General features: G+C 42.0%; 1 protein-coding gene across 1 annotated transcript in view; it reads left to right on the top strand.

Moving 5' to 3' along the window:
- The window catches only part of LOC124612363 (sideroflexin-2), a 157,675-nt gene that overhangs the window by 127,179 nt on the left and 13,446 nt on the right, over window positions 1–17,050 (top strand). The window contains exon 6 of the mRNA XM_047140520.1: window positions 6,375–6,441. Within this exon, the coding sequence (XP_046996476.1) occupies window positions 6,375–6,441 (67 nt within the window). The remainder of the gene's footprint in view (window positions 1–6,374; window positions 6,442–17,050) is intronic.

The raw sequence follows: 17,050 nt of genomic DNA, 5'->3' as shown, positions 1-17,050 counted from the left end.
GAACAAGCCAGGTCAGCAACACAGGCGACATTTAACTGGCAGTGAATTGCGCTATACACACCCATCGGCAGAAATGCGTACTACACGAGCCCCATCGACAACAATGTTATTCCATTTTTTTGGGTACCCCTCGTATATTTTCCAGTCTGCAGCTTATGGTGTAGTCGTTAGCACTGCCATCCCTAGATTGTGGGGTCCCATGTTCAATTCCTGGCTGGACCAAAGATTTTCTTTGCTCAGGAACTGAGTGTTTGTGTTGTCCTAATCATTTTATCTCATCTTCATCAATGTGCAATGCCTAAACAGGCACCAGGTGGTTGAACAACATTAGAGGTGGTCTCCCAATGAATAATGCAATATGATCATTTCATCTACGAAATAAATTATGTACATTTGTATTTGTAATGCAAAAATTGCCCTGTGCCACTGACATGACACACAGAAAAGTGCATACCACAGTTATCTTGAATCAGTAGTGACAGTAGAAAATCATGCTGCACGTCCCAGGGAATCACATCATCCATTGTTTAAGAAGCTGGAAATTTTAAATACCCCCCAAGATAATCATTTTCTATGCACCAAACCAAAATTACTCACAATAAACCATTTTAATCCTTTATTTAGTCAATAAATAAAGATAACTGTGTGCTTCTTGTTTACCAGTTAAAATTATATTCTCCGATTCTCCATTACATGTGAATGAAAACCTTCGACATATTAAAAAGTTGGAGGCATTTCTGATTCTGAAGCTATGTCTTATTCATCAGCTAAAATTGTGTTCTCAGACTCTTCAGTACATGTGAATGAAAATCTTAAGTAGACTAAACGACACAGAAATTTGTGATCCAACAAAGACATTTCTGATCCTGAAGCTACGTCTATTGTATGGAAATATTACTATTTGGAGGAAGAAATTATGAAGGGTGAAACTGATAACTGTCATTGATCATTAACCCTGTTACAAAACTGTAACTATTTATTCTGAGGAAAAAATTATTACTTTTAAAATATTGCTCCATGTAATTAGTTTAAATTTTATATAAGTGAATTACATTAGTGATCTTTGATATGTACCCTATCATATTATTAATAATTGTATGTTATGAGGCACATAAATCACAATTCACTGTTAAGATATTTGCTGATATTTTTCTGTAATATTTCACCTAATTATATGATTTGATGTTTCTCTCATAAGATTTTGAGAATATGATAATGAGAAGCCCCATAAATTAAAGAGTTTATAGAACATTATTTAAAAAAATATGGTGTAAAATGGAGAGTTAAAAGATACTGTGCTGAAAAAGTGCAAGTGGTGATAAACAATATTAGGAAAAGGATAGATTGCTACTCATCTTAAAGATGACCCGTTGAGTTGCAAAAAGGCACAACCAAAAGACTGTTACAAATTGTAGCTTTCAGCCAAAGCCTTCTTCAGCAAAGAAAACACACACATTCACACAAGCAAGCACATCGCAGACACACGACTGCTAACACTGGCAGCTCTGACCAAAATGCGACTGCCTTGTGAATAGCAATCTGGAGTGGGGTGGGGAAGGGCAGTGACAGCAGTATATGGGTGGGGGAAGAGAAGAGCACTGTGTGGCGGGGTGTGCTGGGACTAGAGACTGCCAGGTACAGTGTTGAGAGGTGCAGCATGGGTGGGGGGCATGGAGTGGTGGGGGGGGGGGGGGGGGGGGAGAAGGAGGAAGCAGGAAAGAAGAGGAGTGGGGAAGGGGAAATGATGAGCCAGGTACATTGGCAGAGGGTGGCATGCAAAGAGAGGGTGGGGGAATGTGAAAGGGGAGGAGGCGATAGGGTGAGGATATGGAAACTGTTGGGTGGGAGATGTGAGAACAGCAGTAGGTTACTGTAGGTTGAGGCCAGGAGAACCTTAGCAGTGGAAAATGTGTTGCGAGGATAACTCCCATCTGCGCATTTCAGAAAAGCTGGTGGTGGGGGGGATCCAAATGGTCTGGGTTGTGAAGCAGCATTGAAATCAAGCATATTGTGTTCAGTTGCATGTTGTGCTACAGGGTAGTCTACTTTGCTTGTGGCCTCAGTTTGGTAATGACCATTCATACTGGTGGACAGGTGCTTGGTAGTCATACCAGTTCACTCCTCAAAATCCACAAACCCATCAATCCTGGTCGTGCCATTGTAGCTTGTTATTGTGTCCCCACTAGAAGGATTTTGTCCTTCATTGACCAACACATCGATCCTGCTGCCTGTAATACAGGCTCCCACACGAAAGATACAAACCCTTTCCTTCACTGATTCTCCACCATCTCCACCCCTTTACCTACTGATTACCTACTGGTCACCATTGATGCCACTTCCCTATATACCAACATCCTTCATGCCCGTGGTCTTGCCGCAACTGAACACTATAAAAAGCAGTGCAATGGTTGCAGCAAATCTGATATACAACATGGCTTCTTGAACAGGTGGCCTGGTCTTTGATGCTATAAGATAAGCCTATGACAGATCTGGAATAGGAAGTGCTGCATGGGTGGACTGGGCAGGTCTTGTACCTGGGTCTCCCATAGGGATATATAGATCCCTTTTCCTGACTAAAACCCAGTCACACATCCTGCTCCATAAACGTTGCATAACCCCTGGAACCACACCCACCACCCCACCCCCTTCTCCCTATCCTTCCCCATCCAACTACCTGGCCATAAAAATTCCTTTTTCTTGTTCCCAGCCTTACTTTGACAATAACTTTCTAGATTCTACCAGTTCCTGTCCCTCACAAACATGGTACTTCAAAAACATATTTACATGGCCCAAGCATCCCAGAACAACCTCTGCTCCCTTTGCAAGATAGTGCTACTGTGCAATTTGTACTACATATATCACATCTCTGAAACTGCGTCCCTTGCTCTCCAGTACATGGATGAGTGTTCCAACCAAACACCAACTCCATAAAGTAATCCAATCTTCTGACATCCTTCTGCTCCCTTGGGGCAGCACTATCCAACTCCTATCCTAACCATAGTATTTCTCCTCATCAAACACTCATAGCACTAACAGAGCTTTTCATCTTGCCACCTATTTGAAAACTCCCCACCAACACTCCAAATCTAGAGCCCAGACAATCCCAGAACACTGTAGTTAACCCTTCCACAAAAATCCTCAGCACCACAGAAGTTTCTGTCCTGTACAAAGACCTCACCTTTAAACCCTGCACCCAAATTTAACCATGATGGACTCGTCAAAGATTTACTCTCCTTCTCTCGATCCCTGCAGTGGAAACATTTCTTTCTCAGCAATCCCTCCAGCCAAAGCCCACCTAGTTCTGACATTAAACTCTGGCTCTCCCAGTTCATACCACCATCCAGCCATGATCCTCCCCCACTTCCACCTAACCACCCCCTGGTCACCTTCCAGGAATTCCTTACCTCCAACTTGGTCTGACCATCTATCCCCATCTTCCTTCCTCACAACACCAGAGGGAAGGACAGCTATGAATAGTCTTAAAACAGATCTGACATAATCATCCTCCTTGCAGACAAAGGCTCCACCACTGTCATGGTGAGCCACAGTAACTACCAGGTGGAGGGCCTCTGCCAGTTGTCTCACTTATCCACCCCTAAACTCTGCTAGAGTGATCCCATCTCAGAAGTCCAGCATAACTTCCAATCCCTGCTTAAAGCCGTGGGCTCTTCCCAGAACCTCCCCCTGGAAGACATTTCGCTCCTCACCCCTGCGACACCCAATGCCCACGTTCTACCTGCTCCTCAAAATCCACAAATCTAGCAGTCCTAAATATGCCGTTGTAGCATGTTATTGTGGCTCCACTGAAAGGATTTCTTTCCTCGTTGACCAACACCTCACTCCAGTTACCTGTAATATAGACTCTCACATCAAAGCTACCAAACCCTTCCTTCACTGACTCTCCACCCCTTTGCACCCTGTTTACCTTCTGGTCACTGTTGATGCCATTTCCCTATACACCAACATCCCTCATGCCCATGGTCTTGCCATGAATGAACGCCACATTTCCAACATCCTTCAGACTCCAAATCCACTATCTCATTCCTCACTTGCCTAACTAACTTTACCTTAATACATAACTACTTCTCCTTTGTAGGGAAGGTATACTAACAAAACCATGACAGAGCCATGGCAATCACATGGCACCCTCCTATGCCAGCCTGTTTATGGGCCATCTAGAGGAAACCTTCCTAGTCTCCCAAAACTTCAAACCATTGGTCTGGTTTACATGCATTGATGATATCTTCATGACCTGGACTCAGGGACCAGAGATCCTGCCCTCATTCTTTCACAACCCCAACACCTTCTCTGCCATCTGCTTCATCTGGTCCTCCTCAACCCAGCATGTGCCAGTTGAGCTACCTTCCTAGACGTTTGACCATCTCCTCTCCAATAGCTTCATCCGCACCTCTGTCCACATTGAACCCACCAACCACCAACAGTACCTACATTTTGACTTCTGCCATTCCTTCCACATCAAAAAATCCCTCTCATACAGCCTTGCTACTTGAGGATGGCATTTCTGCAGTGATAAGAACTCAGTTTCCTGGTATGCTGAAGGTCTCACCAAGCCTTCACAGACTGTCATATCCTCTGGACCTAGTCCGCAAACAGATATCCTGTGCCATTTCCCCACACATCTCCAATATTTCCACCACCCCCAAGAGCCAGCTACAGAAGAATGCTCCCCCCCCCCACCCCCCCCTCTCATCACCCAATACCATCTCGGACTGAAACAACTGAACCACATCCTTCATCAGGGCTTTGATTATCTATCATCATGCCCTGAAACGAGGTACATCCTACCCAAGATCCTTCCCGTCCCTCGTAAAGTAGTGTTCTGTCACCAACCCGACCTTCCCAATATCCTAGTCCATCCCTGTGCCATGCCCACTCCCAACCCCATATCACAGGGATCATATTCCTGAGGAAGACCCAGGTGCAAGACCTGTCCAGTCCACCCACCCAGCACTTCCTATTCCAGTCCTGTCACTAGCTTATCTTACCCATCAAAGGCCAGGCCACCTGTGAAAGCAGCCATGTTGTATACCAGCTCTGCTGCAACCATTGCACAACTTTTTATATTCCAGAATGAGATTTTCACTCTGCAGCGGAGTGTGCACTGATATGAAACTTCCTGGCAGATTAAAACTGTATGCCCGACCGAGACTCAAACTCGGGACCTTTGCCTTTCGCGGGCAAGTGCTCTACCAACTGAGCTACAGAAGCACGACTCACGCCCGGTACTCACAGCTTTACTTCTGCCAGTACCTCGTCTCCTACCTTCCTGCAGGAGAGCTTCTGTAAAGTTTGGAAGGTAGGAGACAAGGTACTGGCAGAAGTAAAGCTGTGAGTACCGGGCGTGAGTCGTGCTTCAGTAGCTCAGTTGGTAGAGCACTTGCCCGCGAAAGGCAAAGGTCCCGAGTTCGAGTCTCGGTCGGGCACACAGTTTTAATCTGCCAGGAAGTTTCAACTTTTTATATTGCTATGACTACCAACCAACTGTCCACCACAATGAATGTCCACAGCCAAACTGTGACCAAGAGCAAAGAAGACCACTCTGTGGCACAACACGCAGCTGAACACAGCATGACTGATTTCACAACTCAGGCCAGCTGAATCCTCCCCTCTGACACTACCTTTTATGAATTGCACAGATAGGACTTATTCTTGCAACACATTCTCCACTCCCAAAATTGTCCTGGTCTCAGTCTATGGTAACTCATTGTCCCCACACCCTCAACCCAACAGTTTCCATTCCCTTGTCCTACCATCTCTTCTCTTTCCACATTCCCTTACCCTCTCGTTGCATGCTGCCCTCTGCGAATGTACCTGCCCATCCTTCACCCTTCCCTGCTCCTCTCTCTTCTCACTCCTCTACTTTTCCTCCCCCCTTTCCACCCCTCAACCACCCATGCCCTATCTCCAAACACTGCACCTGGCAGTCTCTAGTCCCTATAGCCCCACCAGACAGCACTCTTCTCTCCCCCCATCATACCCTGCTATCGCTCCCCTTCCACACCCCACTCAAGATTGCTATTCATACGACAGTCGCTTTCCACTCGGAGCTGCCAGTGGTAGCAGCCAAATGTGCATGAGGTATGCTTGCTCATGATGAATGCGTGTGTTTTTCTTTCTTGAAGAAGGCTTTGACCAAAAGCTATAATGTGTAGCAGTCTTTTTGTTGTGCTTGTCTGCAACTCAAAAGGGTCATCTTTATGGTGAGCAGCAATGTGTCCTTTTCTTATGATTGTTGATATTCAAACCTGGAGTTTTGATTGTTTGAGTGGCTATAAAGAAATGAATGTCCATTAAGAATCCTGATTGTTAATTATCATGTCTCAGATAAGCAGCTTTTATAATTTTTATTACAGATTGCAGCTGCCAAAGGGATTTCTCAGGTTGTCATATCTCGGATTGTGATGTGTGCACCAGGCATGAGTAAGTTTCTTTTATTCAGTTACTAATAAAACCAAATTAGTTACAAGATTGTGTCTATTATGTTGTTATCAAAACGACAGATCAAGTAATTTTGCCATGTTTCTTAAACCAGGGAATGCTTTAAATTTGGGAAATATGTAGGTAACAAAATATGGAAATGCAAACAGTCTTTAAGGTATATGAAATAAATATTTTTATAAAATGACACTTCCTAACAAAACAGAAATAAATATGAAAATAGTGGAAAAGTGATGTAGATAACTGTAAGTTATCTTTTTTTTTTCCTCAAGAAAAAAATATAATATACACTGCCCGATCAAAAGGATCCAGTTACCCGGTCGTGCAGTCAGACAGTGTAAAAGGAGATGGAAAGTGTTGTGTTGTCAGTAAAGAAGCAGTAACAGCAGGATTAGTCCTTCAAGAAAGCTCAGTGTCCTCAATGTTGACTAGTCACCGGGTGTCACCTGATTAACAAATCCACCTGGGATCTTTCAGCCCTTCTTAAGCTGACCAGAATGACTGTCGTCGATGTGGCTGAGTAGAAGAAAAGTGAAGGAACAACTACCGTTAAACTGTCGAGCACTGCTGAGGGTGGCCACAAAAAAACCACGTGAAGTCAGCAGAAGGAATCACTTGTGAGTTACAGAGAAATACTAGCAGAACAGCTAATACAATACTGTGTATAGGGAGTTGAAAAGAACGGACGAAGAGCTCCTGTGAGGACGACGCATTTCTGTAGTCAGTGCCAAGTGATGCTTGAAGTGGTGTGAAGAGTGATTCTGCTGGGCATTGGATGACTGGAAATGGCTGATTTGGAGTGATGAATCATGCTGTCACCTATAGAAATGTGGTGGGAGGCTTTGCATTAGGTGACTGCCTGAAAACCTTACCTGCCATCATGTGTACAGTGAAGTAGGGAGATTTGGTGTTATGGTACAGGGTTTTTTCTTGTGGTTAGGGTATGGTTCTCTTATTGCACTTAAGAAACCATTAACTGCAGAAGAATATGAACACAGATTAAAACTGTGTGCCCGACCGAGACTCGAACTCGGGACCTTTGCCTTTCGCGGGCAAGTGCTCTACCATCTGAGCCACCGAAGCACGACCCACGTCCGGTACTCACAGCCTTACTTCTGCCAGTATCTCGTCTCCTACCTTCCAAACTTTACAGAAGCTCTCCTGTGAAACTTCATATCAGCGCACACTCTGCTGCAGAGTGAAAATTTCATTCTAGAAACATCCCCCAGGCTGTGGCTAAGCCATGACTCCGCAATATCCTTTCTTTCGGGAGTGCTAGTTCTGCAAGTTTCTCAGGAGAGCTTCTGTAAAATTTGGAAGGTAGGAGACGAGATACTGGCAGAAGTAAGGCTGTGAGTACCGGACGTGGGTCGTGCTTCGGTGGCTCAGATGGTAGAGCACTTGCCCGCGAAAGGCAAAGGTCCCGAGTTCGAGTCTCAGTCGGGCACACAGTTTTAATCCGCCAGGAAGTTTCATATCAGCGCACACTCCGCTGCAGAGTGAAAATTTCATTCTGGGAATATGAACACATTTAGAAGCATTCTGTACTGTGTACAATAGAGGAACTGTTCTGAGACTACGATTGATTGTATAAGCATGACAATGCACTGTGCCATAAAGCTGTATCTGTCAGGCAATGGTTTGTGGACAATAACATTCCTGAGATGGACTGGTCTGCCCAGAGCCCTGACTGGAACCCATTGGAATGCCTCTGGGATGAGTTAAAATGTTGATTTTGCTCCATTCCCCAGCATCCGACATCACTACCTTCTTGTGTAGATACAGATTTTTAAACAACATTTTAAGGAAGAGTTATGGGAAACAAAAATGGACAGTGGCTGCAGTTTGTGGAGGTTAACTTAGAAATCGATCCATGGACATACCGTATAAAATAGTCTCCAAGAAAATACAATCACCAATAGTCTTATCCGTGCTCAAAAGAAATGGTGAAACAGTAACAGAAAATTGGGAACAGTCAACTGCCCTGCCTATGGAAACACTGCTTCCTGACAATAGAGAAGAAGGTGATCCAGAAGATCAGCGTAGATTGTGAAAAATTTTATGGGAGGACTATAGAAACAATAAACGTATGTATCCCTTTGCACAAAAGAAATTAGGCAAATAATTTAAGAGTGTGAAAAAGAAAAAGAATTGCCAGAACTGGATGTGATTCCAGCTAATATAATAGAAACCGTATGTGAGCAATGACATGTTTGCCTGTGCAAACCGTACAATGATCCTCTCTTGCAAGGAAGCGTCTCTCTCTGCACAATGAAAGAATGCTGAGGTGGTGTTGGTGAGTAAAGGACAAGGCAAAGATTCAGTGATAACCAACTCCTACAGACAAATTTATCTTTTAATGTTTTCGGCAAGATATTTTAAAAACTATTATGTGAGTGATTAAAAGATCATAGACTGCAACACAGGATGAGCCCTCATCACACGGGGTTACAACGGCCAAGTCAACTGAAGGTACAATTAATAAGGCAATCTCACTAGCAGCAGATACTAATGATGGTCTTCTAATAATTTCCGGGTATGCATCTGGATCCCGTCGACATTCTGCCACGATATTTATTAGAAGACGAAATACGCCCGGAAAATTTCAGAAGTCACACTAATGATGGTGATCGATATTGCAGACACTTTCAATTACCTTTGGTGGCCATTAGTCTTTGGTTACCTTAAGAGATTTGGCATGTCCATGAACACTGTACAATTTCCTGAGAGACTATTGCTGCCAGGTCAAATGAGCGTGCAGCTGCCTGTACTGAGGAAGTTGCCACTGATAAGCGCCGCCACACTGGGCGCGGCAGGAAATAGCACGCTGATAATCCAACATGGCGGCCACTTCCGGAACTTTTAGTAGCGGATCGCGCTTAGTTAGAACTCTAGAGCGATCCTCCAAGCTCTGGCGGCAACCGAGCGAAACTCGTTCAAGGTCACCCGCCAATATGGCGGCGCACACAGCCATATAGACTACTGTGTGCGCCGCCATATTGGCGGGTGACCTTGAACGAGTTTCGCTCGGTTGCCGCCAGAGCTTGGAGGATCGCGCTAGAGTTCTAACTAAGCGCGATCCACTACTAAAAGTTCTGGAAGTGGCCGCCGTGTTGGATTATCAGCGCGCTATTTCCTGCCGCGCCCAGTGTGGCGGCACTTATCAGTGGCAACTTCCTCAGTACAGGCAGCTGCACGCTCATTTGACTCGAGGCAGCCGCACTGAGCACACAGCCATGCCGTACAGGAGGAGAAGATATACAAGAAGATCAAGATTGCCTGTGTACAAGACTGTGGATACATTTAGTCTTACTCCTAATAATGTGGCACAAGAAGAACTACTAAATGGACCTATTACTTTTGTAGGAGCTAAGATTCATTTTTCTTGTACAACTCCTTTAATTTGACCAGAAAATAAAATAATGAAGACAATGGCAAAAAGCTGTCTGCAGGGATCAGTGTGTGATCCAGACTTTTAGGATGTAGCACTGCAGCCCATATTTACATGAGTTACATGATAGCAGTAACATAAGCAGACTGGTAGTATTTTCAAATGATGTGCTGCTCATTGGAAGCTGATTCCAGAAGAATTATAGAAGACAAACGTAATGTGGTGCTCCATGAACTTGAGGGATGGTGTCGAAGTGTCACATTGTCATTAGCACCTCTAAATGTGTGTACTTACTGCTGAAAGGGAATGTAGCAGGGAACCCTAAAATAAAATAAAATGATTATTAGAAGAAGCACATTAATGGTATATCTAGAGATACATTAATGGTATATGTATAGAGATACTTGTGGATGAATTTCATAACTTTGTACATCATATAGATGGAGTAGGAAGGAAATGTTCAAATGTGATAAATAAAACTATAACCATTGCAGATAGGTAATTTCAGTTCCCTTGAAAACAATCAGAGTATCATCAGTCATAGAGTATGGTACAAGCATTTGGGCTCATAGATTGTATTTAGCAAAACCATCCTCATTAGTGAGAAGAGTTCAACAAGGAGTGATACTAAGAATAATGGGTGACTCCTGCACTACCCCGAATTTCACCCCAAATGATGCTTCATTAGTAATTGTAGGAATATGCCTATTGGACTTGGGAATGGAAAAAAAGAGGACCGCTATACTGGTTAAAGAAAGACCATCAAATGAAAGTACGAAGGGACTATGCGAAAAAGTTAATAAAAGATTACAGCTGTTGCAAAATGAATGGAACACATCAGACACAGGCAGGAGAATATACCAATCTCTTGCTAAAATCAGGGAGGGACTGAAAATGAGATTTCTTAGCCCATTGAAGGGATTGATACATTACCTGACTGCTCATGGCCTGTATGCCACTTTTCTTTACATAATCAATAGACAGATGAATGATAGCAGTGTGGGCATGCCAGAACACACATTGTGTGACTGCGTGCTCTATGGAGATGCAGTGGGTAAAGGCCGTCAGGCATTACGGATGGTGGATCCAAAAGCGGCACTGTCACATCTTGGACAGTACTGCAGCCACAGCATCCAGGAAAGCCGAGGAAGACTTCACAAGGCACTTAACCATGTGTCAGCATGCTGTTATTCTGGCTAGACAGTATACGCTGCAAATGGAGAGAAGACGACTGAGGTCAGCGACCACCAAATGAATTGGTCCTCAAGAATTTACGTTGCGTTGGAGCAATCTTAAGATGTAACAGTGAATAGTAGAATTGCTTGTCATACTGTAACACTCTGTCGTGCTGCCCATTGGCCAAGGAATCCAGCAGACAATAACTGTTGACTGGGGTAGTATGAGGGCAGATTCAGTAATGAAAACAACCATCTACAGGTTAAATGCAAATAAATAAATAAATAAATAAAAATGCTTTTAGTAGTTTCGTAACTAGTTAAGGGTTTTATTGTGGTTTGTAGTATTAGTAGTAGTTGTATAAGTAAAGATGAAGTACTAGAAATAAATACAGTAATATATAAATTTATTGTTATCCAAAAGATGTGTTTTTAGTGGCCTATTTTAGCTTCCCAGATAACAGGCTGTAAGTGTGAAGAATAAATAAAATAAATAAGTCACTGTCTTCTCTGGTTTTGGCTCTTGAGGGAGAACGGGCTGCCAATACTCCACAGACATTCAGACATGTTTTCCCGCCATTTAATGGTACGGCAGGGTTCAAGCCATCATGAAGGTGAAGTGTGGACACATGCCATGTTGATGTCTACTAATAGGTGTCCAGATACTTTTGAATAGATAGTGTATAAGAAGAATTTAGACAGGTGAACACAATGCAGAAGATTTAAACCAATTTAATTTTTGTGTGCCACTGAAGACCAAAAGCTGTATCTCTACCACCTGAACAGTCTGTGGGAATCGAGATGTTACGTACAGTAGTATCGAACCCAACATTAAGTATTCAGTCATTTATAATGAATTAACTTTATTTTGATCATGTCGGTACAAACACATCCGCTCGGATACAGAGTTCAGAACACACTGAGATCAACAGTTTTCAAAGAAGTTCATTCTCAAAGATGAGGCTGTCGACTCTTGCAGTCGATAACTGCCACAAGTCTAATGCAGAGCTTTAATCTGCATTTGTCTCTCTCATTTTAGTAATACTCTGTTCTTGAAAAACTTTTAAAAAAGCTGTTGTAAAGAAATCATTTTCACAAGTCAACAATGTGCTCCAAATATAGTAAGCGAGATAAAGAAACATGCTTGGATCTTATTGTTGTTGTTATTGTTGCTGTTGCTGTCAGTCTGAAGACTTGTTTGATGTGGCTCTTCGTGCTAATCTGTCTTGTGCAAACTCGTTCTTCTCTGCATAATTACTGCCACATACATCCATTTGAGTTTCAGCTTTGGTCACCCTCTAGGACTCTGACCCTCCACATTTCCCTCTGTTACCAATGATCCTCTCCCCCAAATCAACCAGCCAACCTTCATTATCAAATTGATGATTCTTTGAGCCTTCAGGTTGTGTTCTATCAACTGATCCCTTCTTCAAGTTGTTATCCAATTCATCATTATTGATCCCTGACTTTGTGCTCATATTCTGGTCACACTGCATTATGAACATTGATATGTTATACCCTGCTGAAATTGTGGAAATGTCTACTTTTATTTAGTGTATGAATGACACATCGTAGTTGAAATGGGGGTGACAAACTCCTGATGATACCCTCATCTCTGATGAACACTTGCCATTGAGGACAACAAACTGGGTTTTATTACATAAGAAGTCTTCAAGCCACTTACATATCTGGGAACCTAATCCACATGATCAGATCTTCATTAAAATCTGCAGTGGGGCATTGTACCAACAATTTCTTGGAAATTTAGGAATATGGAATCTGCTTGTTATTCTTCATTCATGGTTTGCAGGATATCACCTGAAAAAAGGGCAACCTGAGTTTTGCATGAGTGATGCTTTCTAAATCTATGCCGATTTGTGGACAGAAGCTTTTCTGTCTCAAGGAAATTTATTATATTCAAACTTAGAATATGTTTAAGAAATTTGCAGAAAATTGATGTTAAGGCTATTGGTCTGTAATTTTGCAGGTCTATTCTTTTACCCTTCTTATATACAAGTGTTACATGCAGTTGCTTGGGACCATGCACTGGGTGAGAGATTCATGACAAATGCAAGCTAAGTGAGGGGCCAGTGCCTTAGAGTACTCTCTGTAAAACCAAACTGAGATGTCATCTGGACCAGGTGACTTGTTTACTTTTAACTCTTTCAGTTACTTCTCTACATCAGCTATGCCTGTTATTATGTTCTCCATGTGGGAGTCTGTCGACAGTCAAAAATTTGTATGTTTGTACAATATGAATCATTTGTTAAATGAGAAATTTAAAACTTCAGCTTTTCCTTTGCTGTCTTTTATTGTCACGTCAGACTGGGCAATGAGTGGCTGGATAGAAGCCTTTGATCCACTTAGCAATTTTGTGTACGATCAGAATTTTCTCCATGTCTTGGCAAGATCTTTTGCTAAGGTGTAATGATGGAAGAGGTTATATGCTTCATGCATCAATCTTTTTACTGGCGCACAAATTTTGACTATCTTTTGCCCTCCTTCATTTTTGCATTGTTTTTGGAACTGTGAGTGAAACAGACTCTGCTTCCTCAACATTTTCCAAATTTTTTTATTAAACCACTGGTGGTTCTTTTCTCTCCTTAATCCACTACTCAGCACAGACTTCTCCCAAGTGTGATTTATAATCTTTTTAAACTTTTACCATAATTTCTCTGAGCCCAGTGTAGGCTCATTTTGTATAAATCTAAAACTGTCACCACAGAATTGGGTGGACAGTAAAAACATCACCTGGGCCTTTTACTTGCATCCAAATGACTTCACAGTTAGACTCAATTTCAGCCTAGACAGACACAATGTTTTTGGTGAGTGCAAAGACTATTTCCCCTACTCTGGCATCTAATCTGTCTTTTTAATAAATGTCCCATGCCTCACTAAATATTTCAGACTTTTGCACTTCAGATTTCAGCAAGTCTGTTATGAATACTTTGACAATTTACTGTTAAAATTTTGGCAGTCAAAATTTCTTCACGTTGTACGTGCTCTGATATCACTCTCCGCATATTGTCTGGCAAGTGTTCATCAGAGGACTCCAAACAACTGGCTAGTTTCTTGTCAACAGCACTAGAGTAATGATTTCAGATACGTAGGTAAACCCCCATTTAATAGACTTTGGGCACCTGATTAAATAACCTTCTAGTTCTTCAAAATTATATTGGTTTTATTACTTCCAATCACTGACTCCTACTGACATATCTGAGCTCAAATTGTAGAGCACTCTGTCAAAATCTGGCTGCTTTGCAGAATCATACATTTGCTATTAGTCAAGCTCCTTCTCTTCTCTTATCATGCTGCAAGACAACTCTTCTGCATAATACATATTTTTGAATATAATTAATTTATGGCTAAAGGAGACAGTAGAATTGTTGAGCTGTCAACAGGCACACAAGAAAGACAGAAATCTTTGCTAGCTTTCAGACAAACCTCTACGAGTACACATGCATCAGCAGCTGCCATCCCTCCGTCATGCACACGTACACCACTGCAGCTATACTGTACTGGCTGAACTCACAAAGCCAGGACTGCAGTTTGGCAGGTAGACTGGTGTGATGGATTGTGTCAGGTGTGGGTGGTAGAGGTAGACAGAGGTGGGATGTGGGAGACAGGTTTGGAGAAGAGCAGCCGATGGCTTGGAGGAGGGTAGCAGCTGCACAAGACTGGAATGTGGAAGGGAGAGGCAGCATGTGCAGATTAGAAGTGTGACAGATACACCAGAGCCAGTGAGTTTGTGCAGCACACGATGACGATGACACAGAGGAGTGGCTCGAGAGGGAATGACAGGACAAAGATTATGGGACTGGTGGATACAGGGTGTGTGTGCAGTGGGTTAGTGGAGATCAAGGCAAGGTGGACTATGGGAGTGAAAGATGTGTAGCAAGGATAACTTCCACCTATGTCATTCAGAAAAGCTAGTGAAACAGGGAAACATCTGTCAGCAAACATATACTGTTTCTTCATATATATAATTTTAAACAAAAATTTTACGCATAACAGTGTGCTGTTTTGTTTTCATCTTCTCAGTCAGTTTTAATAGAAAACCTGCATATTAGGAAATTTGTATTTATGGCGTATTGGCTTATGATTGAATACTACTATGCAATCTGAATCATCTGAAACTCTGTAATTCTACCCCTTTGTAGGTAATGCTATCCTTGAGTTCATTGCGTATTTCTTCCAGAACATTTATGTAAATTGTTGGTATGTAAGTTTTATGCAGTGTTGATCATCTAGTATATTTTTATTTAAGCAACATTTGTGCAGGAAGCTTTTGAGGATAGGGTTTGTAAGTTTGTGAAGAGGAATATTGCTTGCAGTGAATGCTTCACATAGATACATGTTAAACTGACTTTTTTGGTTACCTTTTGACAAATACATGCTACTATAATTTGCCTGTTGTCAGAAGTTGTTGCCGTGGCCATTTCTTCTGCATTTCTGCAATATGAAGACTTGTCTTGACGTACTGGTCTATTTGAAACAAGTTCCCCCCCACCCCACCCCCCCCCCCCCCCACACACACACACACACAAAACGTTTTTCTCGCAACTCAACAATATAAAACAATTCCGTCATATGTAAATGTTCCAAGATGAACAGCTATCCACGAAACAACATTTCTTTTTTTTTGGACGGCATGGCGCACAACACGTTACACACTATACATTGTAAACATGCTCAACTGTGTACAAGTAAATAGAAAGTTAAACTGAAACAATGGACGTGTGACTAAAAGCTTGCGTAGTTTAATTGTTGCCTGTGCATACAGTTATGACAGCGGAGGGGATTAACTAGTGGGCGCAGGAGCATTGACCCTGTCTGCCTGTTCCTGTTCCTCTTCAGTAATGATTTCACTAGGCAGTGGCCTCTCGGTTAGCGATTACACACAGTTATAGCCGCAGTCAATCTGTGAGACATTGAAACTAGATCAAGCTAGAGAGTGCTCGTTTAAATTTTTAAAATATTGTAAACAGGGCGAAAATTTACACTACTTTTTAGGTAAAATATGTAATAACCAGTGAAAAGGAGCCAAATATGTAAACTCACATGTAACATGCAAATGCATATGATGCGGTCTCCACTAATCACATTGTTGTACCTTAACAAATGAGAGTTTATCTGATGTGGCTAATTTTCTGGGGATCGAGCCCTTCCCTGGAACCTTACTATAATATTGGTATTATTGTCAAGAGTCCTATTGAATTGGTGTCTATTGTCACCATTACCTCTCCACTTTTGTCTTACTCTATTACCTTGCTGCTTACTGTTATCATTTCTGCTATTCCTTGGCCATATAGTTCCATTATTGTTATTTCTACTTATGTTGTTGTTGTGCATTTCACTTGTCCAACTGGTGATCTAGGTATTCTTACAGGTTATTTATCTTTCCCCAGTTTTTTCCTATCAGCTTATTCTGTACACTCCATGGCATACAGCTTATAATAACATCTAAGAGATGTTCCTCTCAAATTGGCTATTGGGTCACCTGAAGTACTTAACTTTGTTCAGTTGGTACTTGACAGAATCCCTATAGCCTTTTCAGTTTTTTTCTGTTGCAAGGTTTTGCTTTCAATAACTCCAAACAAAGTTATCTAGCCTCCTTCAGTCCAGTGTTGTGGTTAACAAACCCCATTGTGCTGTTTCTCCTGTTAGAAGATTTGCAACAAATCTAATTTTGTGATTGTCAGACCAGTTATTTGGTAACATGCCATCAAATGCTTTCAGGAATAAAACAGGACGTAAACCACCAGATGGTGTGAAGTTAGGAAACTTATGATTTACACATTTGCTAAATATAACTGTGAAATCTTCATTTGAATTATAATTTAATTTGATTTTAATTGACTCTTCCTCATGTCTCTGTCTTTCATTATGACTTGTGTAGTATACATTTAGTATGCTGTTACTTATAAGTGTTACTTGTCTGTTATTAATAAAAGTATGTTCCGTACTATTTACACTATCATCCTTAATTTCACTAAATGTACAAGTGTACGTTTCACAAAATTGA

This window comes from Schistocerca americana, chromosome 4 (genome assembly GCF_021461395.2).
Source record: "Schistocerca americana isolate TAMUIC-IGC-003095 chromosome 4, iqSchAmer2.1, whole genome shotgun sequence".
Taxonomy (NCBI): Eukaryota; Metazoa; Arthropoda; class Insecta; order Orthoptera; family Acrididae; genus Schistocerca; species Schistocerca americana.
The sequence above is the reverse complement of the archived record's forward strand: the minus strand, read 5'-3'. Positions and strand labels throughout refer to the sequence as shown.